This window comes from Camelina sativa, chromosome 5 (assembly GCF_000633955.1).
Source record: "Camelina sativa cultivar DH55 chromosome 5, Cs, whole genome shotgun sequence".
In the NCBI taxonomy this organism is placed as follows: domain Eukaryota; kingdom Viridiplantae; phylum Streptophyta; class Magnoliopsida; order Brassicales; family Brassicaceae; genus Camelina; species Camelina sativa.
In genome coordinates, this window is record NC_025689.1 from 33,106,748 (window position 1) to 33,134,708 (window position 27,961).

Consider the following 27,961-nt stretch of genomic DNA (forward strand, 5'->3'; position numbering starts at 1 on the left):
CTTTCACATTCCCAAAATACCCCTTTAACTTAAAAAAAAACTAATTTATTTTTCTTAACTTTTACGAAGACTCAGCCTAGAAATAGACCAAAAATAAGTTACAGCTGCTATTTTGGTGTAAAAAACAGAAAAGTTTATGACTATTTATTAAAAAAAACAAAACTTAAAAAGAAGGGTAAATCGGGAAATAGTCAAGAAAAAAAGAAAAAAAAGAGAAGGAAGAAGTTTGCAGAAACGGGCAAGGCTCGCATGTTACATTGTCGCTTCTTCAACTTCATGCATACGCTTTTATTAGATTTTTTTCTCTTTTTTCTTTCCGTTTTCCAGTTCAAAAAATTAAATTTAAGTTTTTTTCTTCTTCTTCTTCTTGTTAAACAGTAATAAAAGAGAGAGAGAGAGAAAGAGATTAAAAAAAAAAAATAGTTTTTGAGTACAAATATTAAGTTCATTGGTGGAGGAGGAGACGAATGCTTATAGATTCCACTTCTCTTTTTACTTTTTCTCTCTTCTTCTTCGTTGCTCTCTGTTCTTTTGTTATTGAAGATGGAGAATTACAAGTGCAGGTATTGCTTTAAGAGCTTCGCTAATGGAAGAGCTTTAGGTGGTCACATGAGATCTCACATGCCGAGTCTTCATGTTGATGATGAGCAAGAAAAGCCGAGTCAACTCAGTTACGAGACGACTGAGTCCGATGTTTCTTCTTCTTCCGCTAAGGAAAAGAGAAATGGGAATGATGATCCGAAGTTTGCTTCTACAAGCTCTCTTCTTCTTCTTGAAGATGATGATGATGATGAGAGCGAGACAGAGTCGTCTAGGAATGTTATCAACCTGACTCGGAAACGATCTAAGCGAACTCGTAAACTCGATTCGTTTGCAACAAAGAAGAAGAAGGTGAAAACGAGTCAACTCGGTTACAAGGAGTCTGATCCCGAGCCTCCTCATAGCTCAGCTTCTGATACGACGACGGAGGAAGATCTCGCCTTTTGTCTCATGATGCTCTCGAGAGACAAATGGAAGAAGAACAAGAGTAGTAGTAATAATAAAGAAGTAGTGAAAGAGATCGAGACAGACGAAGATGAATCAGAAGGTTACAATAACAGGTTAAGCAAGATGAATCGAACAACGACGACGAAAGGGAGATACAAGTGCGAGACTTGTGGGAAAGTGTTCAAATCTTATCAAGCATTAGGTGGGCATAGAGCAAGTCATAAGAAGAACAGAGTAAGTAACAAAACAGAGCAGCAACGAAACGAAACAGAGCATGATAATGTGGTTGTTTCTGTTGTTGCTGCTTCTGCTGAGAAGAGAATCCATGAATGTCCTATTTGTTTTAGAGTTTTTGCATCGGGACAAGCACTTGGAGGTCACAAAAGATCTCACGGGATTGGGAATTTATCTGTTAATCATCATCATCATCATCAACATCAAGCTCTCGAGTCTGTGAAACAGAGGATGATAGATCTTAATCTCCCTGCACCAACCGAGGAAGACGAAGTCTCTGTGGTGTTTCAATGAATGCTGAATAAAGGTAACAGACTTTGCGTGATTCGGGTCGTCCAATTTTTCGTAAAGTTTGAATCTTTTTTTTTTTACTATTTTTTTTGGGTTTTTTTAATGTGTTTATTTTAAATGCAAAGGAGGCTACTTTTACATGTTCTAACGCCGATTCTTTTTTTCTCTTCGTATTGGCCTCACGTCGTGTTGGCCTAACTACATAAAATTGAAGAACATTCAAATAAGCTTCTACTTAGTTTATAGACTATTAATGTTATATAAAGTATACAACTGTTGAAAATTTAATTTTTGGCTCTTCTTGTTGCTTACTACTTTGTTATTGAAAGCTAAGTCCCCACTTGACTTAGTTATCTCATTCCTCTATGTGTTAAAAGAGTTAGTCAAGCCTCTTAAGAATTAACAATCGCTTTCAAAGTTCAAAGATATTTAGTCTAAAAGTAAAGGAGACGTTTCGGTTGTAAAGTCATAGTTCCAACTTCCTACTTAGTTTTAAAGAGTTATGCTTTCTTTGTGTTTAATCATAATTAATTTAGGATATTCCGAGTTTTACTTACAAAAACCAAGTTCTTAGTGAGATACTTGTCTTGAGCTCATCTTTGTAATGTTTAAACCATCAAATTTTAAGGGATGATATATAGAAGAATACTTGGTTGCACAAGTAGATTTGTGTGTTTGGTCTACCACAAATGTAGAATTATTCTTCGAGTATACTTTATTCTTTACTTATGACTTGAAGCAAAACCCACTAACTTTCACCGCCCCAATAGAATCCAACAAATTTGTGTGACTCAGAGTGGTTGTAATCCAAGTAATTGCAAGCTTGACTAATCCTCACATTATTAATTTGGTAAGACTAATCACTTGGGATTTGGTGAGATTAGTTTCCTGAAATCATTTTCCATCTGATCATTTATTTACTATTTTCCTAATTTTGGAGGCATTTAAAAGTGCTTGATGAATCAGAAGCTGGAATGAAAAAAAAAAATGGAGAGTTGAATCGTAAGTAAAAAATCTCATTTTATTAAATGCATCTCACCTCTGTCTAAATTTGTGAGCCCATTTGATGACAGCCGTTGGTCCAAAAGATCCTGAGACTGACACTCACCTTCACTAATATTCTCGCCTATGAAAAAAGAATAAAGCAAAAGCAAACCCAAATCTTCAACCAAAAAAAGAAAAAAAAAACGATAAAAAAAAAAGGCTGAACTAGTTTGGTCTACTCAACTTATGGCTTACTTCACAATTATGCTGCTGTTGATTGGTCAAGCACTCATGCTTTGGGGAAGACTAAAACACAATGACTTTAAATTAGGATTTGCTCTAGACTAAAAAATCTTACAAAAAACTGTATAAATTATCTATCATACTATTATAATATATGTATGTATAATCATATATTAAAATTGATTAATTTGTATTCGTAAAATCACCTTTTCAACTCGTACTTAACAGTAGTTATTATTCTAAGTTGACAACATTTTTTTTAAAGAAGGAGACAAAACACATTGGGTGTGGTTTAAAAACAGAGAAGCACAAAGAAAAGATGTTTGGTTGGGCGTGATTAAAGTGTCTCTCTGACTCAATGCACCACCAGGTTTCAGCTTCAAGTCCTCTTCATTTAATTTTCTCCTCTAGTTAAATGTTTTCGAGTGTTCCTTTTTTTCGTTCTGCTTTTCTAGTACAGAAAAGGGAATTCAACTTATAATAATAATGACTTTTCACTTAATACAGCCACCGTTATAAATCTCGCAACTTACAAGAAGTTTCAATAGTAGTATGAGATTATATTTGATATGAGAACAAATATATCTCAATTAAAAGAAAACAAACGAGTGTGGCTTCCACGTAACACGACGAAGCTTAATTGGTCAACGGGTTCATAAAGTAACTTTCAAGAACATTAACCCACTTTGAATTACGATTTTAATTGTGACTCAAAGAATTGATTAGTTGATAACGTGTCCTTGCTTTAATACTTTGGACCAGTTATACGTAACTGGTGACATGAAATGGTTAAAAGTTTTCTAGTGAAAAAGAAGAAAGAAAAGTAATAATAAAACAAGTAGAAGAGGTAAAAAAGTATAGTTTAGGTGCCGACTAACTTTTACTGGTTTTATAATTGGTAACAAATTATGTGATACATCAATTACGGATACGTTAAAATAGATCATCGGTCAAAACCAATTATAAAAGAAAAAAAGGGTTCATAACCAGTCAACTAAATCGGACAGCTCTCTAATATTTTACTTTTACCTGTTTTTTTGTCACTTTATCCCAAACTAGACTAGTTTCAGGTCCTAGATAAGTAGAACTTGTTTTCTTAATCGAAAATTTCCAATTTTTGTCTTGAAGTTTCCTTACTCGTCTCTAGTTCTGAAGGACTAACATGGGGAAAACGTATGTTTCTCAGTTTCTTTTTTTGTTTCTCGTCTCAAAGTCTCCTTCCACAAACCCTACATTATCCCTACTATTAGTCGTAAAACATTGCCTGAAAAAAACCTTAGTTTTGTAAGAATTTACAATACAATGCCATTGCAATTATGACCAAATAATTTATTTGCGATAAGGATAAAAACGTCATTGTATTGGCTCTGAAATCGGATAAACACGCGGATCCTTTTTACCCATTTATATGACCCGGTTTTAGCTTTTAATCTCAGCCGTTCCATTTTATTTTGAACATAACATCTTAGCCGTTCATGTACAGAGAGTCTGAGACATGAAACCTAATTTTTTTTTTCCGCCTCTGCTCTCGATCTTAGTTTCCAGTACTAAAATTGAAAGAGTGATTCGAGAATTCCATAGAACTCTGGGAATTTGATTTGATGGTGCAAAGCAATCGTAAATCTAAGAACAGATTTGAAGCAGTTGGCGTATAAAAGATCTATCGGCTACAACAAGGTAATTCGGTTTCAACCTAAAACCAAATAAATTGTTCTCTATCTCTAATGCTTAAAACCAAATTTAATTGGAATTTTGTTTTTGAATCTTGATGTGTTTTGATTTTGGGTTCCTCTCTGGTCATCATCATGATTTTAAGATGATAAACTCATGCTCATAAATCATCATCTCTCCCGTCACGTAGTGTCCTCATCAACGTAGTGTCCTCATCAACGAGAGATTCAAAATTGATGCTCTCATGATTATTTTGCATCTTCTTTTATGTATGTACCCCAGAGATTCACAAAATGAATCTGGTAAGACCAAAGGCTTAGGAGATGACTCTCCTTGATGAGCAGCGGAAGCAGTGCGAGGCAAAAGTTTTCCCAGGTAATGCAAGATAAATATCTATCACATAGATAGATAGCCATTACCTCTTTTTTTTAATGGCGCTATCCATGCAGTTGAATGCAGAGATTGGAGAATTTGATGAAACCGTTGAAAGGGATTTATCACCGTTTTGTCCAAGAGCTAGAAGCGAACATTGAAGAACTCAATCAGAAAATATTAGGACTGAAGAATAAGCAGATGTCACTGCGAGCTACCTTTCAAAAAGAGTACACAGATGGATAACGAGGTAAGAAACAGCAGGATCTTGAGTTGAGAGCTCCTTCCTTAAACTTATTTGGGTTTTGTGATTTAGTTTATTTTTTTGAATTACCCATTTGTCAATCAGGCGATTTGCATATGCTTCAATCTGATAGGTGAAATCTGCTCCTGAGTCCTGACATGTGTATTTCTCTGTACAGATTTCCAAAGCAGAGCTTGATCTTTTGCAAACTGTCCAAGAAAATGCACACCTCCGCTCACAAATTGTTCAATCTCCAGACAAATTTTGCAGGTATCTTAATGTTCCTACTAGCACTAGGACATACAGTAATTAGCTTTAGAGGTTCCTCCTCTCATTCAAATCTTCCTAGCGGCTTTAAGATATTGGTATTCTTGGTGCCCTGCCGAGAGTATCAGTAAAGTTTTTAAGTATTGCAGAGGGAGTTTTGTTTATGAATTTACCCTTTTTCTTGGTACCTTTGCAAGATATTTTCACTCTGGGCCGTCAGTGACAGAAGCTATGGGGGATTGAGCTTCTCATCTCAAGATGTTGGTCAAGTTTTAGCTATATCAGGTGCATGTTATATTTACCTATGGATGGTCTGGTGGGTTTGGTCCAGAAAATTGTGAATGTTTGTTTGGAATTTTTCCAAAAATATTCTCCTTATTACATTATCTATTAAACCTTTTCAGGATCTCACTTTTTTCATGCATGGTTGGTATTGTTTTCGTGTATATAGTTCGTCAACTCTGTTTCTTTAGTTTGTTCTTCTCTCTATCCATATCCCCCTTGAATGTAACTCATGATTTGAGTTACTAACCTTTCAGGACTTGGGCTTCTGGTGTTCCAACTTTTGGTATACCCACCGTTAGCTAAGGCCCTCACACTCCTTGTGATTATACGTCTTTCTGCGGTAAATCTGGGGTTGAAGTTTCTCGATTTTCGAATGTTGCTCTTTGGTTTCTTATATCGAATCTCTAAGAGTAGGCTTGCTGGGCGGATGGCGTTTTAGATTTCAGCACCAAAACCAGACCCGTGGCGAAGATAAAGGCGATAAGGAAGGGGCTTTGGTACTACAACTCTTCACTCACTTTTGTTCAGATTTTCAGAAGCTGAATTTATGATCTGACTTAAAGCTGTTACTTTCTGTTGTTTTCTTTAGCTAAGGTGAGTTAGTTTACCATTGCACTGTTTTATTAGGAGATCGCAGAGATGTTTCTTTCAAAAGTTTTGAGTTTTTCTCTCATTTTTATGTCCTTGGGAGACTTCAAGAACCTTGGTCTCTTTTTGTTCTAAAATCTGAATTGATCAAGTATTATATAATACAGATTCATCAAAATTGTTTGCATCGTATTTTAGTATCTAAAGTAAAATTCATTCCACTAACGGTACCTCTGTAACACACGATTAAAATGGAAGTCTGTATAAAAGTGGGAAAATCTCAAAATTTGTCGAATATAAACGTTAGGGGTTAAAAGTGGGATATGTCAAAAATGAAGGGGTCTATCTGTAATATTTAGTTACTTTCCCCAAAACATCAAAAACCTCTAAAACCCTCGAAGCCTCTCTCTTTAATCATAAGATTATATATAATTTTTTAAAATAAACTCTTAATATCATTGAAAATATAATAGAAAACATTGTATTTAAACGATTTTTAAAAAAGGTTTCGACTATGTGACATGTAAATGGAGAATGCATTTATTTTTTCTAAATTTTTTAGCCAAAATTTATTAATAACATTATTATATAGGTAATTATTTAAAAGAAAATAGTAATATGACATTAAATTTTATAACGGGATGAATTGAGAGGAGACAAAATGAGAAGGGAATGGACTGGACGAGATTAACAGCCCATAACAAAATTACTTTAACGTTTTCAACAAACACGGGCTGTGCTTAATTATTATTGATAGATTGCCTAAATGTTTCTATTTTCGAGTCGATGAAGATGATAATCATGTTTATTTTCGGTACGGATTGCAGTATTCTGCATATACACCAAAATATTGACAAAACACTGTAAAAGAGTGACCAACTAATTTTTATAAAAAATTATAATATTACACAATTAAAATTTTACGACCTAAAATAGTTTATTATTTGACTGAATATATGTTTTACCAATGTTTTTAAGTAATTTAATTTAGTATTTCCAAAAATCACTAAACAATTTCAATTGAAATCGAATCGGAATGAAAATCTTTAATCATAAGAAATTTTTTTATATATAAATAAACTCTTAACATCATTGGAAATATATTAATGTTTATGCACATAATTTTTTTTCATATCTGAACATGTAAATTAAATTATGATTAAAACTTCAGTGTATTTATGGTCCTACGATGAGAAATATTGGATGTAACACAGTTATGGGTAATTTCTATAATAGAAAATAGTGTACTTAAACGATTAAATAAAGCTTTAGTATATGACATGTAAAGAACTACTTTGAGATGGATAATTTGAGAATTTTGAGTATTTTTGAAAATATTTTGAGTGTTAAAAAAAATTCTAATGTATATTAACTATATAAATTAAACATACAAAGGAAGAATAAATGTATTTTATCTAAATTTTTTTAGCCAAAATTTATGAATTAAATTATTATATGGGTAATTATTTAAAAGAGAATAGGTTATGAGACATAAAATTTCTAACAGGATGGATTGGGACGGGTCGGGATGAGATTAGACTGGACGAGATTTAACACCTGTAACAAAGTTACTTTAACATTTTCAACTAACACGGGCTGTACTTGATTAGTATGGATGAACTGCAAAAAAAATGTATATTTTCTAGGTGTTGAAGATGATGTTCATGTTTATTTTCGGTACCGGTTATGGTATTCTATGTATACACCAAAATATTGACAACACCCTAAAAGAGTGGTAAAAAAACAAGAAATTGGATCACACTTTCATTCTAATAGTCATTTGTTTGGAGAACATCTATCATTTGGATTTTATTTTAAATAACTTTATTTATTAACCAAAGATCCAAAAAATATTAAATAATTTTAACTGAAATTGAATCAAAAGACGGAATGAAAATCTTTAGTCATAAGTTTTTTTTTTAAATAGACTCCTAATATCATCCGAAAGATATTATTGTTTATGCACATAATTTCATATCAGAACCTTTAAATTAAATTATGATTAAAATTTCAGTCTATTTATGGTATTACGATGAGAAATACTGGATGTGAGACAGAAATGAGTAATTTGTATAATAAAAAACAGTGTACTTAAACGATTTAAAAAAAAAATAGTATGTGACATGTAAAGAACTACTTTGAGAATTTTAGGTATTTTAAAAAATATTTTGAGAGTCTTTAAAAATTATAATTTATAATAACTATATAAATTAAACATTCAAATGGAGAAGAAATGTATTTTGTCTAAATTTCTTAGCTAAAAATTATAATAACATTATTATATAGGTAATAATTTAAAATAGAATGGTTATAGGACATAAAATTTCTAATGGGATGGATTGGGACGGGACGGGACGGGATGAGATGGGACTGGACGAGATTTAACATCCCGTAACAAAATTACTTTAACATTTTCAACAAACATGGGCTGTGCTTGATTAGTATGGATGAATTGCAAAAAAAATGTATATTTTCCAGGTATTGAAGATGTTGATCATGTTTATTTTTGGTATTGTTTGTGGTATTCTACATATACACTAAAATATTGACAACACCGTAAAAGAATGGCCAACTAATTTTTATGGAAAATACTAATATTATATTTATGGTAGTAAGACAAGAAATAATATATATAAACTAAAACGGGTAAGTCGAATAATGAAAAGCAATAAAATGAACATTTTTTAGAAAGGAACATAAATTTTAGATAAAAGTACAAAATAGAAAAATATAGGTAGATAAATTTAAGTGTCAAGCTTTCACTAATTTGGATAAGGATTGACTATGCAACATGTAATTAACCACTTTGGAAGGAGTACTTAGAAAATTTTGGTATATTTGAAAACAAATATACAGTTTTTGAAATTATATTTTCAACTAACTAAAAAAATAATTAATGGAGAACTCTGGTATTCCGTCTAAATTTTTTACTCAATCTCTTTAAATAAATATTGTCTAACGAGTAATTACTTAAAAGAAAAAAAACATAAGACAAAAAAATTATGATGGAAAACAGGATGAGACGAGACAGGATGAAACGAGATAAAACGGGACACCAGGGATAGGTTGAGACGGGACGTGTATCCTGTTCCAAACTAAATACGTCTAAGTTTAAATTTTATTAATTTACATGAAAATAGTGCACATGTGCTATAACGCCCAAGTTAATATAATTCTTAGTCATTTTACAAATTTAAAATTTATATTAAAATGTTTTTTCCCGTGCATTAGCACAGGTTACTAGAGAAATAGTGGATGTGCAATGGAAATGGGTAATTCGTATAATAGAAAAATTGCACTTATTTTCTTAAAAAAATTCACTATGTGACATATAAAGAACTAATACGAGATGGATATTTTGAAATTTTGGATATTTTTGAAAATATTCAAATGGACTTTATATATTTCGTGAAGTAATTCTCCACTTTGGAACGGGTAACTTCAAAATTTTAGAATTTTTTAAAATAGTTAGATAGTTTGTTATAATTGTAATTTTTTTGATAGTAAAAACTAACTAAATAAAAAAATTAAATATTCAAGAAGAATATGGGTATCCCATCTAAATTTCTTACCCAATTTCTATTAAAAATATTGCCTACCACGTAATTATGTAAAAGAGAACGATCATAATTATGACATCCCGGTTTGCGGAGAGGTTTAAAAAATTGATTTGGTCACCTATGTCACCAAAGTGCAGTTTTCTTTTCGGTCAAAGGTCATGAGAGAACTTTAGAGTTAAGCATGTTTAAGCTGGAATAGTTTCCAGATGGGTGACCATCTGGAAAGTGATTGTCAGAACTGTGCGAGTGGAGACAAAACACATGGAAAGATCATGTGGTGATTTGTAGGGATGGTAAACAAATCTTTAAAGCCTCCTGGACGTAACAAATCGGTCGTCGGATATGGATGGGTCCACCGACCGAGAATGGATGTGGGCCCACTAAGTGAGGTGGGCCTATGGATCGGGAATGGACATGGGTGGGTCCGCTAAGGTGATGATCAGAGCGTTACAGTAAGACAAAAAATTATGATGGATATAGAAGAGAGGAGATGGAACGAGACATGATAAAACGGGACAGGGACATGTTTCCCGTTCCTCTAGGTTATATAGTATATACGTGTAATAATCCAAAGTAAAACCAAACTTAAATTAGATATTTAAAATACTACAATTATATAAAAATATTTTGCCCGTGCTATAGTACGGGTTACTACCTAGTTACTATATCAATCGCCAAATCGTTTCAAAAGCAAATGTAAATGGTGTCGATAATAGTACGTAGTTAAATACCCTTTTTTGTAAATAAAATGGCAGGCACGATGTAAAATTAAATCATGAATTTAATTTAATCATAGTAGGAGATTCCGAATGAAAACAAAAACTCTTAAGTAACCTTTTACATGATCTTACATCCTCATTGTAAATCTCCCATCGTAAGTTTCTTAGTTGGAGCTGGCTTCGGCGGAAAACTCATAGCCACCGGCTCATACTGGTGTAACTCATGACGTGTATGGCCCTGTTCGTAACAGTGTCGCCGGCGACACCTTTCAGCGACTCAAATATAACGTTGTTTTCAGTGAGTTTTGAAATGAGCGACACGTAATGTAAAAAAAATAGTGAAAAATAAATGATTTTTCTGTCGCTGCGTCGGTTAAAACGATCGCCGGAAATTTCAGCGACTCTTTCTTTGGAGCTAACGACAATAAATCCCAACTTCAGCGACTATTTATTTCTGATCAATCATGATTTTGTCTGTGTTTGCGTCATTTTTTCTGCTCGCTGCAGCTGTTTTAGCGTCACTCTTTCGAACAGGGCCTATATTGATGTGGAAGCGTAAGAGTTTGATGGTGCGATATTAAGGTTGTATCTGATTTAAAAGTACTTCAAATATGTGTATAACTAAATTCATTTTAGCGCATCAAGAGACTAATTCCTAAAAGACTAATTTACTTACATGTCATATTAAATTTAGTTTACTTATATATATAAACCCGTGGCGAATATAAAGAATAATCGGTTCTATTCTACACATGTTCTGCTTCGAATTAATAGACTTTTCTATGTGGTGTACCGTGTACATAGAGCACATTCCTTCGTCTTAGAGTTATACCACATTAACCAAACATGATCATAGTGTATATAGAGCACATTGTCTGTTAGACACACATCATGATTGAGAAGAAGCCTTCATTCTACAAATATATATAAGTAACTATGCGTATTTAAGTATATAAATTTTTCACCTTTTTTTTTTTTGCTTTGTAGTGATCATGGCCAAAGTTTTAGAATTAAGTTAATAGATAGATTTTATGTGTTATTATTGTTAAATTAAATGGTTTCGACACCAAAATAATTGAGGAACAATGAAGGAACAAAACAGGGGTGACAAAAACAACGAACACAACACATTCAATATTAATTGTGTTCTTAACTGATATAAAAATGTTAATTATCATGCCCAGAATAAAATAAAATTAGATTAGGACCCATGCTAGAGCACAGATTGAAATTTATTTTATTTATATTGCACTTTTTATATAAAATATAATTTATGTGATTGTTTAAAAATATTTTTTGGACAATATGTGGTTGTCTGTAATCGTATCTAGTGATTAAAATTAACCCGTGTTTTAGCACATTGGTGACTGAAAGTTTATCAATGATTTTCCAGTCTCCTTTTGTGAGAACTTTTTTAAACTTAATCATTCTTTTGGAAGAGTGATTAAGTTTTTTGTTACCTATATTAATATGGTTAATTAAATATTCTTTGGAGATTTGATGAGTTTCTTTCGAATATCCTTTTTTAAGAGAATCTTAAATCGATATTTAATTAATGGTTACAACTCATATAACCTATAATATATCGAATATCAAATAATTAATTTTATAATCCATATTATATAGTTTACAAAAAAAATGGTGTACTTCCGTTTTATTATATAGGGGATAAAGAGTAAAGAAAAAACATTTTTGGTGTTCAAATTCAGGAGGTATAATATAATGTAATCTTATTATTACTTTGTCAAAAGGATCTATATATATATATATTTTTATTTATTTTTATGTGAACTTCAGTAGGATCTAATCTAATTAAGCTAAATGCCTAATCGTAATGGACAAAAACCAGCTAGCTAAACCAATGAGATTGGGATTGGGAGTTGGGACGTTGTGGTCCATGACTAAAGACTAAATCGAATCAGTCAAGAGACGGCTAACTTCGGTTTAATCTGGTTCAGCATGGCTGGTACTCTTAGCCTAATAATTAATCTAACAAATCCACTAACACTAACACATATGGGCCGACTATTCAGGCCATCGACACATATTATGATATCTGAGAGGCAAATGTTATCTTTGCATCCAAACACGAGGGTTACTCCCAAGATGTTTTATGTGCCGGACATGATTATCTTTGCATCCAAACACGACGCTTACTCCCAAGATTTTTTTCTACTCCCCGGAGACGTTTTAGTTATAGAGAAGAGAATATCCAACGGATTTAGGGATCTTACCGTTCTGCGATTCACCGGTGAGTTTTTTTCTCCAATTTAGTATCGCCTTCTTCTTCTTCGTCCTGATATAAAATGCTCTCGTGTTTGCTTTCCGGAGAATTCGTGGTAAAATTGTTCCAGCATATATATATTTTGATAAATCGACTTCAATTTGATTTATTTCCTCCTTATGCTTATAAGTTTGCGTCAAGATTTTGATCTAATTGGAACAAAGTAACCAATTCAAGATTCCTAACTCGTTAATTGGTTTTGATTATCCGGTTTAATAAGTGTCCCATGTAAAATCATCTTGGTCCTGATAATATTGAATTGTATTCTGTTTTGTTTGTTTATATGTTAAGAAACAGAGAGTTAGAGACTTCAATGGTGATGAGCCAAGGAATGGTGTCTCTTACAAAGTCTCTATGCACCATGACTCCAAGATTCCGTCTCAAGAACCCGAGTTTGATGCAGAACCTAAAGAAGACCCCCGGATCTTGTCACCTCCGTTTCAGAAACCTCCGTGTCTTATGCACAACTAAACTCTCTCAGTGGGAACCATCACCTTTCATTCATGCTTCTTCAGAAGAAGCTGGTGCTGCTGATATAGTATTGGACAAAACCGCTAATGTCTTCGAATCTATTGTATCCGAGACTGCAGAAGAGGAAGAAGAAGAGACAGCGCAACAACAACAAAAGAACAACTCTCAAGTTCAGGTACTTAAATGGCCAATATGGCTATTAGGTCCATCTGTTCTCCTCACTAGCGGTATGGCACCCACTTTATGGCTTCCTTTGTCATCAGTCTTCCTCGGTTCCAACGTTGTCAGTCTCCTTTCATTGATCGGTCTAGATTGTATTTTCAACCTCGGAGCAGCACTTTTCCTCTTGATGGCTGATTCATGCGCACGTCCTAAAGACCCATCACAGTCCTGCAACAGCACACCACCGTTTAGCTACAAGTTCTGGAACTTGTTTTCACTCATAACCGGGTTTCTCGTCCCAACGTTACTTCTCTTCGGATCCCAATCCGGGTTACTAGCTTCTCTCCAGCCTCAGCTTCCTTTCCTCTCGTCAGCTGTTCTCTTCTTCCCTTACTTTATTCTCCTAGCGGTTCAGACGTTAACAGAGATTCTCACATGGCACTGGCAATCACCGGTCTGGCTAGTCACACCAGTTGTCTACGAGGCTTACCGAATCTTGCAACTGATGAGAGGGTTGACGCTTAGTGCAGAGGTAAACGCACCGGTTTGGGTGGTTCATATGCTTCGTGGGCTTGTCTCTTGGTGGGTATTGATCTTGGGAATGCAACTCATGAGAGTTGCTTGGTTTGCTGGTTTTGCATCTTGATCAACAACAACAACAAGTCAGCAACCACCATCTGTTGCTTCTAAGTAAAGACAGATATTAGATGTTTTCTTCGTTTAGTTTTCAAAACTCATGTCAGAGACTACATATCTGTAACTCTTATACTTCACTCACTGTATAGCTTTTATTATATTCGTGAGTTGGTGATAATGGTAAAAACATATTCTATATTATTCACTTCTTAGTTAGGTATGATACATAGTAATATTTTTGGTTCGTCTCTTGTTATAGAGTTTGATTGGTTTTGCATTTATCTTGCTTTTAAGTAAAGAGATATAAGTATGTTTCTTCGTTTAGTTGTTAAGTCTTGTCAAAGACAAAAAAAAAAAACAGAAGCAAAAGCAGATTTATATAGGTTTTACTACCGTTTTAGTATTGCTAAGTTGGTAAAACAGTAACCAAAACAGAGATTGTACGTTATTATGATCAGATTCGATTGTTTTGTTTAATTTCAATCAATGCGTCTGCGATTAGAGAGGCGCGTTTGCGTTTTTTGATCAAATGTAAGTAAAAAGACAATAATACCCTTGAGAAATGAACAAGACAAATAGCGCGATGTCCCCACTCTCTTCATTAGCTCTCTCTCTCTCTCTCTCTCGATCTCGGTTTCTCGATCGACGACTGCTCTCTCTTGAAACCGGAGACGTCGTCACGGGGACGAATCTATTCGCCGGGGAATCTTTTTTTACGTTTTTTGGTTCGTTTGTACGGAGAGAATCGATTTGAATCTCCGGCGATCTGATCAGGATGAGTACCAGCAGCGAGCTTCTTACCGTCGAGCCTCTCGACCTTCAATTCCCTTGTAAGCTTATATTGTTTTTGTACCTTTTCGTTGTTTCGCATGTCTTCTTCTTCCCCAGATCTGAGTTAACGTTTTTATTGTAATTTGATTATTTATTTAGTTGAATTGAAGAAGCAGATCTCTTGCTCTCTGTATTTGACGAACAAGACTGATAATAATGTCGCCTTTAAGGTTATATAATTCTCTCTTTCTCTTTTTCGATTTTCGAATTTGAGAAAATTGTTGTTGATTTTTATCTGAAGGCTTTTTTTTTTGTGTTGTTGTGTTATTAGGTTAAGACCACGAATCCTAAAAAGTATTGTGTTAGGCCTAACACTGGAGTTGTTCTTCCGAGGTCTACTTGTGAAGTTCTTGGTCTGTTCACTCTCTCTTTCGAGATGGATTTGTGTTTTTTGTTATTTTTTTTGCCAAAATTGGAATTTGATGAATTATTTTATTTGTTTGGTGTTTTGTGATATAGTGACCATGCAAGCTCAAAAGGAAGCTCCTTCTGATATGCAGTGTAAGGACAAGTTTCTGCTGCAAGGTGTGATTGCTAGTCCTGGTGTCACGGCTAAGGAAGTTACTCCTGAGATGGTATACTTGATTACATTTCATTGTTGATTTTGTGTGGATGATTTTACAGTTTGGTTTTGGTTTTTTCTTGTGGTGAAACTTTGCAGTTTAGCAAAGAGGCTGGGCATCTGGTTGAGGAGACTAAACTGAAGGTTACTTATGTTGCTCCACCACGACCACCATCACCAGTTCATGAAGGATCAGAAGAGGGTTCTTCACCAAGGGCTTCTGTCTCTGATAACGGACATGGTTCTGAGTTTTCCGTAAGTTAATGTTACAATCTTACGTTTAGATTTGAGTTTAATGCTAATCTTACATTTCTTTTCTGTAGATTTTTATGTTTATTTGTGATTAATTTTTTAGTTTCAGAGATTTAGCGTGGACAAAGGTGAACCTCAAGAAAACACATCTGAGGTATTTTTTGACAAGTTTTTAAAGCTTTTATTATTTATCTTTTGCTTTTGCTCCGTCTAAAACTGATTAGTTACAACTTTGGAGGTAACTTTATTGAAAAAAGTTACCTTTTAGGCTGATTATTAGGTTGAGAATCTTTCTGTACGTTGATTACTTAAAAAGGTTCATCACATTTTTAGAAGCTTACTCAGTGCTCAAGCCGTCCATTACTTTTTGTGCTTTCAAATCCTCTAGCTGTTATTTGACACGCAGTTGCCAGGAGACCCTGGTCATTTTCCATTACAGCTAAATTTTGAATGATTTTTCAGGCGAGGGCTCTTATCACAAAGCTAACCGAGGAAAAACAGTCTGCCATGCAACTGAACAACAGACTTCAAAGAGAACTGGTAATACAACTTCCACTTGAATCCTTTCTATCTCTGCATCTATCCTCCTTGCTGTTGTTTTTGGAACGAAAAGATTACTTTGTTGATTAACAACTACGAGAAAACGTTTTCTAGTGTTTTTGAGAATAGATGCTTGAACTTAGCATTTACATTTGGCCAGCCTGGACTCTTATCAAAACTCTTTTCTCCATCATTTAACATCAGAATTGTTCCTTGAATGTTATTACTAGTAGATTAAATCACCATACCATTAAGCAAAACCAGTCATTCACAAGCTTAGTTTAGAATCTTGAGATTGTTTCTTGGATTGAATGGTGCAGGATCAGTTAAGGCGTGAAAGCAAGAAGAGCCAAGGTGGCGGTATCCCGTTCATGTACGTTCTTCTGGTCGGACTCATCGGTCTAATTTTGGGATACATTATGAAGAGGACATAAAACCAACCAGCCCACCTGAATTTAATTCCCTCACCCCCCTACGAAGGAAGAAGAAAACATCAACAGCAACAAAAAAATAGACTTATAACTCTTTCCAGTCAGACATTCTTTTTCTCTTATGTATTTGTCAATTTCGCCTAAAAAAAAAGGTGCTCTAGAAGATTTGTGTTTTCATAACTCAGTTTGCTTTTGTTTTCAACTTTTGTAATCCAATGACTTTGCGTGGGTTATTTCTCCACTAATTCTTTTATCTTTCTTAACACAAATCTCATCATCTAAACCAAGTACACTAAAGCCACAACATAAAATGAAACCTTCCTTCTCGGCCAGAGACTTCGGGTTTAAACGGTGAGTTAATCTACGCGTCAACAGATGCGCGTGGAGTTCAGACCAAATCTCACGTCGTACCATTCCCATCAAGGTCCACCACCACTGCCCCCATTAGCATCTCCACCGTACAAAGCTCCGATTAGATTCACCGAATCACACAATCTTAAAAATCCTTCCTTTCGTGATGCGGAGGATTCCGTTATCGTAAAAATTTGTCCTTTATACAATCTTCTTTTAGGGTTTCGGACTTCAATGGCGCCTTTTGTTGAGGTCTGTAGGTATAAGCCTACACCGCTCTCGTTAAGCTCTCTCTGTACATGTCCTTGCCGTTCCTCTCCAAGAAAATCTCTAACTCTTCCCCACTTCTCCGAAAAGTATTCGAATTTGGGTCTCGTCGAATCCAAAGCATTGTCTCTTTCTCGCTTTAGTCGTATTCCTGTTAACCGGCGTGTTATCATCACGGCCGTTGCTCGAGCTGAATCAAATCAAATTGGTAATGATGGCAACTCAAAGGAGGTAACTTTATTCCTCTTTCTTACTTTCTTCAATCTGTTAATTTCAGCTTAGTTGTAAAATACTTCGATGATGTAAAGATTTGTGCTTTTGGATTAGTATGAAAGGCTGAGAAACTTATCATGGCATTGCTGCAACTACTCCCATCTGTTTAGGAACACAGCAGAGATCAAGAAGAATTGGAAGTTATTGAAGAAGATTCGAGTGTAGATGATCAGAAGCAGAAATCTAGAAGCCAGTTTAAGAAGAGAGTAATTTTTGGTCTAGGAATTGGCTTATCTGTAGGAGGTATTGTATTAGCTGGAGGATGGGTTTTCACAACAGCATTAGCAGCTGCGGTTCTTCTAAGTGCTCGAGAATACTTCGAACTAGTGAGAAGTAAAGGAATTGCTCAAGGAATGACACCTCCTCCACGATATCTTTCTAGAGTCTGCTCGGTTATATGTGCCCTTATGCCTATACTTACATTGTGAGTTAGTTTCAGTCAGTCAAAAAACTTTAAAAGCTTTGGGATTCTTTCTCTTATTCTGATGAAAATGTTGTTTTTTATAGGTATTTTGGTCATATAGATATCTCGGTGACATCCGCAGCATTTGTTGTTGCAATGGCGTTGTTGTTACAGAGAGGAAACCCTCGTTTTTCTCAGCTGAGTAGTACGATGTTTGGGCTGTTTTACTGTGGATATCTTCCTTGTTTCTGGGTTAAGCTACGCTGTGGTCTTACTGCTCCTGTTCTTAACACTGGCAAGCACTCCATTCCTTTATTATTATTATGATCCTTCTTAGCTCTGCTGATACATAAAGTAGTAATCAAAGACTAAGTCTCCTGAGCAGTTTAATTTCTTATAGGAATTGGAAGAAGCTGGCCAATTATTCTCGGTGGTCAAGCACATTGGACAGTTGGACTTGTTGCTATATTGATTTCATTCTGCGGTATAATTGCCTCAGACACGTTTGCTTTTCTCGGTGGCAAGGTATGTCTCTAATGAAGATCATATCTAAGTCAAATTAAGGATGAGTACTATTCAGTGTATTCGTTTTGTCAAATTAAGGATGAGTCCTATTCAGTGTATTCGATAAAAAGAAGTACAAATTTAGTATATTGTCGACCTTCCAGTGCATTTATATAGTCTTGCAATAGTTTCTTCCGCCTGAAGTTAATGAACTAAAATTGCAGGCATTTGGTAAAACTCCTCTTATTAGCATTAGTCCAAAGAAGACATGGGAAGGAGCTCTTGCAGGACTTGTTGGTTGTATTTCCATTACCATTCTACTGTCCAAATCTTTGTCTTGGCCTCAATCTCTTGTCAGGTACTCAAATCCGATCGAATTCCCAAAGCCTTGTTGAATCATAATGTTTGTCTTTATTCTCTGACTGGTTCTCTATTTAAACAGCATTATAGCTTTTGGAGTTCTTAACTTCTTCGGATCGGTCTTTGGTGACTTAACTGAGTCAATGATCAAACGTGACGCGGGTGTCAAAGACTCCGGCTCACTCATCCCTGGACACGGTAATAATATGATAAATCAGACAGGGTTGATAGTCTATCAATGCTTCCTCTCTAACCGATCTTATGTAATTGCAGGTGGAATATTAGACAGGGTTGATAGTTACATATTCACTGGTGCATTAGCCTACTCGTTCGTAAGACTTCATGGAGTTTGATTCTGTGGTGTTAATCCATATCCCCAAGAAACTCACTATAGCTTCAAGAATACTTACAAAACCGGTGCTACTTTTTCCCTCTACGAACGAGAGTGAAGTTCAAAAGAAGAGTACAGCAATATGGCTGCAGAAATTTCTGAGATTACCCTCCGGTTTGTTGTTTGATTGAACCGGTATGCAATTTTTGCTTCCATGGGAGTAAGTAACTGGTTCCATCATTCGGCCCGTTGATTTTGTGTTGTCTGACTGGTTGGTTAATGAAACGGCGGCGTATGCAATTGATTTACTTTTCAAAAAATTGTTTTCCAGATGGATTGAAGAAAGAAAGAAAAAGACTAATGTCATGTGGGGATGTTAATGAATGCGTTGTTCCCAAGCAGACTTTTTTAGAGAGGTCTTTAAAAAAATAAAATCTGAATGAAAAAAGGAAACTATATATACTAATCAAAATTCAATGATAAAGAGGCAAAAATTAAGAAATGATTGGGAAGAGGCAAAAGACATGGGTGGATTTCGTATCCAATCCTACAATAAAGAATGTTACTTTCACAATTTCACTGCAGAATCTTACTCAAGTGGTTTTGATTAAATTAAGAATAAATTTGGTAACATTTGTGATTATATATCAATCTAAGCCGAGGTACCATGTGATTGACTACACGGACAAATCTCGTATTACGCAATCTCTTTGCAATTTCTAAAAGTCTTTTAACATCGTTTACGACATTAACCCAAAACACACAAGTTAATAATGTATTATCTAGTGAATGATATAAAATGTAAAACCGTATTTATCATTTCGACAGCAATATAAAAGTGGAGAAAAAAAAGACTAACAAAAGGATTTATATATATCATTTGATTGGTTAACATCACAATCAAAGACTAAAAGAACACATTAAAACATAATTATAAATAACCCAAATTAAAAAAGCTAAAAAAACGAAATTTAAAAAACCTTTTTATTAAAATATTTTCTCTTTTAACGTTTCCAAGCTGAGACAGCAACAAGTTCTTTCCTCTGCCAACACAAGACAAGTGAAGACAACGACGACTGTCTCTTCTCCAAGTGAAACCCTCTCATCGGATTCCTCTGCAACAAATACTCCGCTTGTGTCTCCGCAGTCTGACTCAGCATCACCGGAGAAAATCCACATTGTCCAAATAAACTTCTCCACGGCGGCGTTCTCTCCATCCAACAACGGTAACGATTCGTCAACAGTTTCTGTATAGACGGCTGCACGCAAAACCTCTCGACCCTCGTAGCAGCTTCCGCATTACTCGAGTCCAGTGACTCGAGCAGAGTCGTGTAGTACTGAAGCGCGTTAATCACACCGTTAGGGAACGGTGCGTCGTTGTTACGGTCGCATGTTCTGTCTGAGCAAACGACAACGTTTGGAGAGATTTGTTTCAAGAAACGAAGGATCAACGGGAGGTAACCGGAGACGACGGAGCTGATTGGAAGATTCACAGCGATTGCTTCTTTCTCCGATGATCGGAACAGAGAGAGTGGCCAATAAGTTGGATTCAAGAGAATCTCCAAGTTCAAAAGCTCGATTTCGAAGGAGACACCTGACTCTGCCGCGAAGCTTCTGAGATTCTCTTCTGTGAACCGGAGCTCGAACTCGTCGGAGACAGTTGAAGGAGAAGCAAAAGCTGTGATCTTTAGCGACGGAGGCGATGAAGAAGATCTGTTTCTTTTTCCGGAGAGTTCTTGAATCAGAGAAGCCCATTGACCTCCGTAACCGATATCGAAATCGACAATGTGGATACGATCAGACCCTTGTAAGGACTCGAGAATGGTTTGGTTTGCAGTGAAGTTGACGAATTGAAGAAACGGTGACGTTTCTGAGAAAGCTCTGTAAGCTGCGATTCGAAAGATTAGGTTTTGAGGAGGAGAGAGTGACGGTTGTGATGATGAGTCTTGAAGGAGAGAGTGAAGAGCTTCGGTTATATACGAAGCTGCTCTATGAAGCGGAGGTTTAGGGTTGTTGTTAGTGTCGTCGTCGTTAAGGTTGTGATTGAGCCGCGCCAATATCCCTTGCGCGAGGATGGGATTGGGATTGTTATCTCCGCCGCCGTTTGTGGTTGTTCCGATTAGCTCCACCGCCGCGGAGAATAGCTGGTCGATGATTAACGTTGACTGGTCGTGTTCGTCTTCACCGGCTAACTTGGGCGGAGTGAGAAACGGGTCGTGAGATTCGTGACCCGGATCCGAGAACTGGAAAGCCCACTGTTGAGATCCGGGTTGACCCGAATTGAGACGTTTAGCCGGAGGAGGAGGAGGAGACGACGGAGGATCCGAGAAAAAATCAGGACTTGGGTTAATCAGAATCTCAGGGTTCGTTGCGTCGTGAAAAGGGAAGCCGTAGCCGCCAAAGAGTGGATTAGGGTTATCGATAACCGGGTCGGATCCAGAACCGGTGTCGAAACCAACAAACTCAGAACCCGGATCCACAACATCACCACCACCAGACATGATTAACCTAAGAATACTCTCTTCTTGTCCAGGAGAGCCACCGGAGAGAACACCATCGAGATCCTCGAAACCCATCGGGTCGCATTTCTCATCGGCGCCGGAAAAGTCAGCAGCAGCAGCAGCAGCGCCGCCGCTGGGACCACCGTGAGAGGAAGACAGCGTGGTGGTTGAAGAAGAGACGAAAGGGCTTGGACTTCTAACAGAGTCTAAAACAGACGTCGGCTCCGAGAAACCACCATTGTTAACAACAAAGCAGAGATCTTCTTCAACTACAACTTGTCTTCCATGGAGGAGCTTCTCTGAATCTAAAAAACCTAGAAACCCCTTCCCTTGAAATTGCTCAAAGGGTAGGGGCATGACCAATCTTTTGAAAGAGTGAGAGAACAAAAAAGAAACCCTAGATCTCACAACGAAGAAGATGAAAGCTTGAAACTGAAATTGGCGCCCACATTATATAATATATATCTCTCTCACTCGGGGTTGGGTGTTGTTAATAACAATCTTTCGTCTCTTTGCTTTTGTATATTGACTCTGGCTGCTGCTTGCAAGAACGTTCCAAAGTGATCTTCTTCATCCAAAAAAATAAAAATGGTCTCTTTTCTTTTTATTTGGGAAAAGGATTTGGTTTTTGCTCTGTGTGTGGTGCCTTGTGTCTGTAGATTTACTTATCTCTACATCTGTTTTCTCATTTTTCTTAAGCCTAACTCGCACTTACGGCGCGTTACTCTTACTCTCTATAAGTCTCTATGGTCATTCATTCATTCTCTTTTGTACTATGGCTAAAAATGTTCATAGATCTTTTCTTATGATAGGGTCTAATTTGGTATATTGTTTTTTTTTTTTTCTTTTGTCAAAGTATATTGCATGTTGCTTTTGCTATATATTTTTTAAACTTTGATTTACCATTATTATTATCTTGTTTTGCGTTGATTATTTAAGTCAAAAGTCAAAACCATATATTTATCTAATTTTGATTTTTGAGTTTGAATTAACTAAAAAATTACTATGATAAGGAAACCGCTGATTTTATGCGGATTGACTGGATTGTTTTTTTCATTAACTTCCCCGAAATTGTTTGATTTTTACAAAGTAGAGTTTGTGTTATTATCATGAGTATATATATGTTTTTTTATTATGTAGCATGCTATTAGATATATTTTAAAAATATATATATATATGAGATATATTTACTAATTTGAGAATTAAATGATGATGATACTAAAGATTTTGTTTACTGAGTGATAAATGGGTCAAGATTTGTTTTTCAAATCAGGTGTAAAACACTGACTATGTATAGTCAAAGTTATTTACTCAAACTGTTAAAAATATATGATTATCTACTATCTAAGATCTAGCAAAATAAGTAATCTGGAAAGTAGAAAAAAAAAATCTGGATTTTATAATTCAAACTAGGCACCAAAAAAATAGAAAAAATTGTGTCAACAGTAAAAAATACTGAGGCGCGTTAAAAACAAAAACAAAACAATCTGAAAATACTGTATAAAAAATCTAAAAACATATACCGAGGTAGGTTGCAGAGCAAAAGGTTAATTTGACGCAGATGGCTTACTGTCTATAACTGTGTACCATTGTTACCCCTGGTTTTTTACGAATACGCTCAACGTGAAAGGAAGGGTAATACAGTAAGTTTAGTTGTAAAGTAGCTCTTGCAGCAGTTAGCTTAATTTGATGCCTGGTTTTTAAAAACTGAAGCTGGCATCATGACCCGGACCAGCATCGGGTGGCTCGAGTCTGTCTTGACTATACAAAATATAGGATGTAGACTTGTTATAGATATTAGTTAGTGCCCTCACCTCTAGTCTCTACTATCAAAGTTTATAGAACCAGCATACTACATACTGCCAATGAGTCTATGACCAACACGATATATATAATCCATAGTCTAAGTAACTCTACTCAAAAAGTATAAATTTGTTTACAAACTTGAGATACTTAAGTGGCCGTAATAGAGGAGGATACCTAAGGAAAATCAAATACTAAAAGAAAGATGTGTAGCTGGATTTACAAGACAAGTTGGAACTTTTGGTGGTTTGTGTGTGAATGAGAAGGAGACATTGCTTATGTTGTTGCCCTAAACATATTTCTGTATATTTATGAAAACCAAAAACAATATTTAAAAAGTCGAAAATCATTGTAATTGGACATTGTAATAATGGGAGACATGTTTTTTTTCTCCAAGACAAACAAGAAACCTCCATGTGAATTTTCCACCACCTTGTTGTATGTCTAACACCATGTATTCTAGTATTAAACTATTTCTTTCTGCTTTTCTTTTTTTGTTGTGTTTACTGTTTAGGAATTAAAATATACCCAAATTGCCTTAGTTTAATCAACTCAATATATAGGTGGATGAATGGCTAGAAGAGGGACACATCGACCGTGTGTTACCTGCATACAATTTAATTTACTCGTCATTCCGTTTCACGAATACATATACTAATTTGGTTACGTTGATATAATCATATGTATAAAACAATTAAATGTCAAATATAAGGTATGTAAACTGATTTATATCAGTTAAAATATCATGCTATATTGATATATATACCTAAACAACATACTATACAAAATGAATAGACCAAATATTTTTGAAAATTTGGATAGGGTTACAATGCATTAGAAATCAACTAAGAGTATGTGCATTGGTTGATTTTTCACCCGTCCCACGCTAATAAAAGGTTTGATTTAAATCAAAAACAAATTAATATTGTAGAACCGTTCCTACAATTGGGACGTAATTTGCATCGTCCCTTTGAACACGTGGCAACGTGTGGGTCGTTGTTGTTGTTTCTGTAGGGTGAGACGGAAAAATTCAATGGTTCGAATTTATTTTTTGTCTCCGACTCTCTCTCTCTACTCTCTCTCTCTTGACGGCGATTCGTTTGGAGATCTGATTTCATCCCTAAATATCATCATGCAAAGGGCGATCTACTGTTTGATCTCGAGAAAAATCAGCCGGTTCTAATTGAAAGAGGTTTGTGTTCCAATTTCGTTTCCAAGTTTTTGTAACTTTGTAATTTTCTTATATTATTAATGTTAATGTTATATGTTTTATTTGAATTTAAACTTTACTATGATTTTACTTATTAATTTAAATATTTAAAAAAATAATATTTTTTTTTACTGGGGACCAATTGTGAGGGACACCAATGCTCATCCCAAAATTAAGAAACTCTGAAAATAACATTAATTTATTCAAGGGACCAAATATTTGTCCCAACTAATGCACATGCTCTAAGATTTACTTTAGTAACTTCACCGCTCATACTCACCTTTCCTCACTCGAAACTAGTACCGAAATAGAGAGCTATGGTTATATATACTTTTACCCAAAAAAGTAGTATGTTTGTTTTTTGTTTGTCTCACATGTCAAATGTCAATTGTCAAGATGTCATATTTGCAAATTCACTCTCACTTTCACTTTCATATGAATAGGATTTTACTAATTTCCCAAAATAAACCTAAAGTTCTCAAAATAAACGATAGTCGTCTGCTGTGCTGATCTTTCGATTCACGGGTAAAGTTTTCTTTCTCACAATCTCACTAATTTAAAATTTCACTTTGTATGTTGAGAAATTAGAAAGGGGGTTTAACTTATTAGAATAAAGGTCATATCATATCATATCATATCCAAGTCGCAAATCACAAAACAAGGACAACGTAATGTCAAATTTTGGTTGGTTTACTGTTAATTTATCAAGACTTAGGAGAAACATTACAGCACAAACAATAAAATTTGTCTCGCGCGCGTTGTTAGAGAATAAAATACAGTGACGGCGGAAACAAAACAAAAATAAAAAGATAGTGATAGATTGTATGATCTTATATAATTTGTCAATACAACAACCAACATAACCATGTAGTATTATAACATTTAATTATTTGATCAAACTGTATAATATTATTGATTGACACATTGTTAAACCTAAAATTATTTATAGACATCTAGAAACAGTTGACATAATTAAGCAAGTATACGAACAAATCCAACCGCCGCATGGCACAGCGACTACTATACTAATCAAATCACAGTGAAGTTCCTCTATAAAATAAATGATCTGATAACTGTATATACTAGTATAGGTTACGTCACATTAAGCCATGAGCCGGTGAATCAATGTGGATATTGTTCTAGAATCATAATATATATAACTTTTTTTTTTTTTTTTTGTCATCATTGAATCAACAAGACTCGATTCATAGTTAAACCCTACTATGCAGGGTAACGCGACTTAGTGGAGTCAAACTCCGATGGGATCGGTCGCAGAGGTGGTGGTGTAACCACTTGACTAAAGACACTTCCCCAATCATAATAATAATTATCATAATTAGTTTTCATTTTTGTTGACTACTAAAAGTTAAATATAAATTTTATCTTTCGACTCATTGTTTTCCAATGCAATATACAACCAGAGTCAATAATAATAGTACGTATTTTATTTTCTTCGATATCATTAGTCTATAAGTGTTTTAAAGTTATAATTTTTTTTTTTTTTTTTTTTTTTTTTTTTTTTTTTTTTTTTTTTTTTTTTTTTTTTTTTTTTTTTTTTTTTTTTTTTTTTTTTTTTTTTTTGTCAAAAGAATTTGTAGTTATCTGAACAAATGTAGATACATCCTTTTTAATACAATAAACTTTAGTTTTCGAATAAATGGGTAACTGGGCTGGGCTTAATATAATACAAGCGAAAACAAATTTACAGCAGTCTTCTTATAACGGGCTTTATAGAACAAATTGAAGAAACATTACTCTATGGTATTATTATTAACTAATCATGGGCCTTAGACCATAAATAATTTGGTAACTAAATCATGCTTACTTTAGTTTAGGGATTAAAACCAATCAAATATCTTCGATTAAAGGTCCGTATATATATATATAAATAGCTGACCTGACGTGATTATATACTATTTATTTACACATATAATTACTGTGACAATCGCAGTCGAAGTTTGAGATACCGAACTCGAATCCCAAAGTATAATCTCTTCCCTCTCTGTAAGTTTCTCCAATCTTTGTTATTTCGTTTTATAATAACCTTTGTTCGATTCCTTCAGAAGATTAAACACTATAAAAGTGGATTACGACTTGGGCAGCATAAAAAAAAATTAGGGTTTTGTGTTAGGGATTTGGTAAAAATCGTTTTTTTCTTTGGGGTAAATCGGTGATTCTGGAAACTTTTGTCATAATTTTTTGCAGGAACAAAAGAATGAGTACAGGCAGCTTCAAGCAGGATCATGATTTCGGTACAAAAGAAACTTTCTTTTTTTTTTTGTTTAAAATTCCCAGTAATTGGATTGTGATTGTTAGTATGATATAGTATAGCAGTAAATATGGGTTCTTGGTTTATTTATATTGCAGAAAAGAGGAAAGCTGAAGCTTTAAGAATCAGAGACAAGTATCCTGACCGTGTCCCGGTAATTAAAACTAACTTGTTTCAAGCTTTTGTTCTGTTTTGTGTTCTGTTTCTTAGTTTTGTTGAAACTATAGGAGCATACCCAAATTATATATTTAGAAAGCTCTTGTGTCGAATCCTGAGGCCTTTGATAGATGTTTCTTGTTTCCTTTGAAGGATATAGACTCTTTAGTGAAGATTCTTTTAACTCTGTGGTTCAAGAACTTGAGAGTTTCAGAAATAAGATGTTTTTATTTTTGTTATAGGTGATTGTGGAGAAGGCAGAGAAAAGTGACATAGCTAACATCGACAAGAAGAAGTATGAATGATGATCCTGTTTGGTTTATATATATATGTCAGATTCTTAAACATTGGAGTTTTTGCTATGCTTAATTCATATGGTTTGGATATGTATTCATTGTACAGATACCTTGTCCCAGCGGATCTAACGGTTGGCCAGTTTGTGTATGTGATTCGTAAAAGAATCCAGCTTAGTTCAGAGAAAGCTATCTTCATCTTTGTTGATAATGTTCTTCCTCCCACCGGTAAATGACTCCTCTTTACATCTTCCACCATGTTTTACTCTTTAATCACCATTACATTAACAATGTTTAAATCCACCATGATTGCAGGAGCAATGATGTCAACCATCTACGAAGACAAGAAAGAAGAAGACGGTTTCTTGTATGTTACTTACAGTGGGGAAAACACGTTTGGATCGTCATGAATTTGATTAGAAACAAAACCAAAAACTCAGTGCTTTAATTATTATGATTACTATCGTCCGAATTTAACGTGATGTGTTCTTGCTTATTTTAAGTTTTTTAATGGAATGTAAATTATAAATTTATCTTCTTTCTTGGTCGTGAAACTGTTTGAGCTGCGGATATGATGAACAATCTAAACTGATCGGTTTTTTGCAAACAAAAGTGTTTCGTTTCGG

The 27,961-nt window shown here is 34.8% G+C and overlaps 6 protein-coding genes and 1 long non-coding RNA gene across 10 annotated transcripts; 6 read left to right on the plus strand and 1 right to left on the minus strand.

Annotated features, from left to right (window-relative positions):
- Window positions 356-1,800, plus strand: LOC104788335 (zinc finger protein ZAT9-like). The gene has a single exon (XM_010514085.2). The coding sequence runs from the start codon at window positions 544-546 to the stop codon at window positions 1,513-1,515; it is 972 nt and encodes a 323-aa protein (XP_010512387.1). The 5' UTR covers window positions 356-543; the 3' UTR covers window positions 1,516-1,800.
- Window positions 4,209-6,276, plus strand: LOC104788336. The gene is made up of 6 exons (XR_768219.2): window positions 4,209-4,416; window positions 4,693-4,785; window positions 4,860-5,032; window positions 5,205-5,296; window positions 5,491-5,578; window positions 5,833-6,276. It is a non-coding gene; the product is annotated as an uncharacterized LOC104788336 (long non-coding RNA).
- Window positions 12,575-14,210, plus strand: LOC104788338. 2 transcript variants are annotated; one of them, XM_010514087.2, is made up of 2 exons: window positions 12,575-12,696; window positions 13,027-14,210. In XM_010514087.2, the coding sequence occupies exon 2, from the start codon at window positions 13,043-13,045 to the stop codon at window positions 14,006-14,008; it is 966 nt and encodes a 321-aa protein (XP_010512389.1). In that variant the 5' UTR covers window positions 12,575-12,696; window positions 13,027-13,042; the 3' UTR covers window positions 14,009-14,210. The 2 variants fall into 2 exon arrangements, with proteins under 2 accessions (XP_010512389.1, XP_010512388.1); XM_010514086.2 differs by having other exon boundaries at window positions 12,581-12,696; window positions 13,021-14,210.
- Window positions 14,596-16,859, plus strand: LOC104788339 (vesicle-associated protein 1-1). Of its 2 annotated transcripts, none has more exons than XM_010514088.2 (8): window positions 14,596-14,828; window positions 14,929-14,999; window positions 15,101-15,182; window positions 15,289-15,404; window positions 15,491-15,646; window positions 15,747-15,797; window positions 16,106-16,183; window positions 16,504-16,859. In XM_010514088.2, the coding sequence occupies exons 1-8, from the start codon at window positions 14,774-14,776 to the stop codon at window positions 16,615-16,617; spliced, it is 723 nt and encodes a 240-aa protein (XP_010512390.1). In that variant the 5' UTR covers window positions 14,596-14,773; the 3' UTR covers window positions 16,618-16,859. The 2 variants fall into 2 exon arrangements, with proteins under 2 accessions (XP_010512390.1, XP_010512391.1); XM_010514089.2 differs by having other exon boundaries at window positions 15,753-15,797.
- LOC104788340 (phosphatidate cytidylyltransferase 5, chloroplastic) lies at window positions 17,015-19,504 on the plus strand. The gene is made up of 7 exons (XM_010514091.2): window positions 17,015-17,463; window positions 17,616-17,929; window positions 18,013-18,203; window positions 18,309-18,433; window positions 18,637-18,770; window positions 18,855-18,970; window positions 19,046-19,504. The coding sequence occupies exons 1-7, from the start codon at window positions 17,200-17,202 to the stop codon at window positions 19,123-19,125; spliced, it is 1,224 nt and encodes a 407-aa protein (XP_010512393.1). The 5' UTR covers window positions 17,015-17,199; the 3' UTR covers window positions 19,126-19,504.
- LOC104788341 (scarecrow-like protein 22) lies at window positions 19,937-22,261 on the minus strand. The gene has a single exon (XM_010514092.2). It carries the CDS (start codon window positions 21,959-21,961, stop codon window positions 20,108-20,110), a length of 1,854 nt encoding a protein of 617 aa, XP_010512394.1. The 5' UTR covers window positions 21,962-22,261; the 3' UTR covers window positions 19,937-20,107.
- On the plus strand, window positions 26,510-27,927 carry LOC104788342 (autophagy-related protein 8g). 2 transcript variants are annotated; one of them, XM_010514094.2, is made up of 6 exons: window positions 26,510-26,601; window positions 26,823-26,869; window positions 26,985-27,040; window positions 27,285-27,337; window positions 27,445-27,563; window positions 27,651-27,927. In XM_010514094.2, the coding sequence occupies exons 2-6, from the start codon at window positions 26,833-26,835 to the stop codon at window positions 27,743-27,745; spliced, it is 360 nt and encodes a 119-aa protein (XP_010512396.1). In that variant the 5' UTR covers window positions 26,510-26,601; window positions 26,823-26,832; the 3' UTR covers window positions 27,746-27,927. The 2 variants fall into 2 exon arrangements, with proteins under 2 accessions (XP_010512396.1, XP_010512395.1); XM_010514093.2 differs by having other exon boundaries at window positions 26,516-26,621.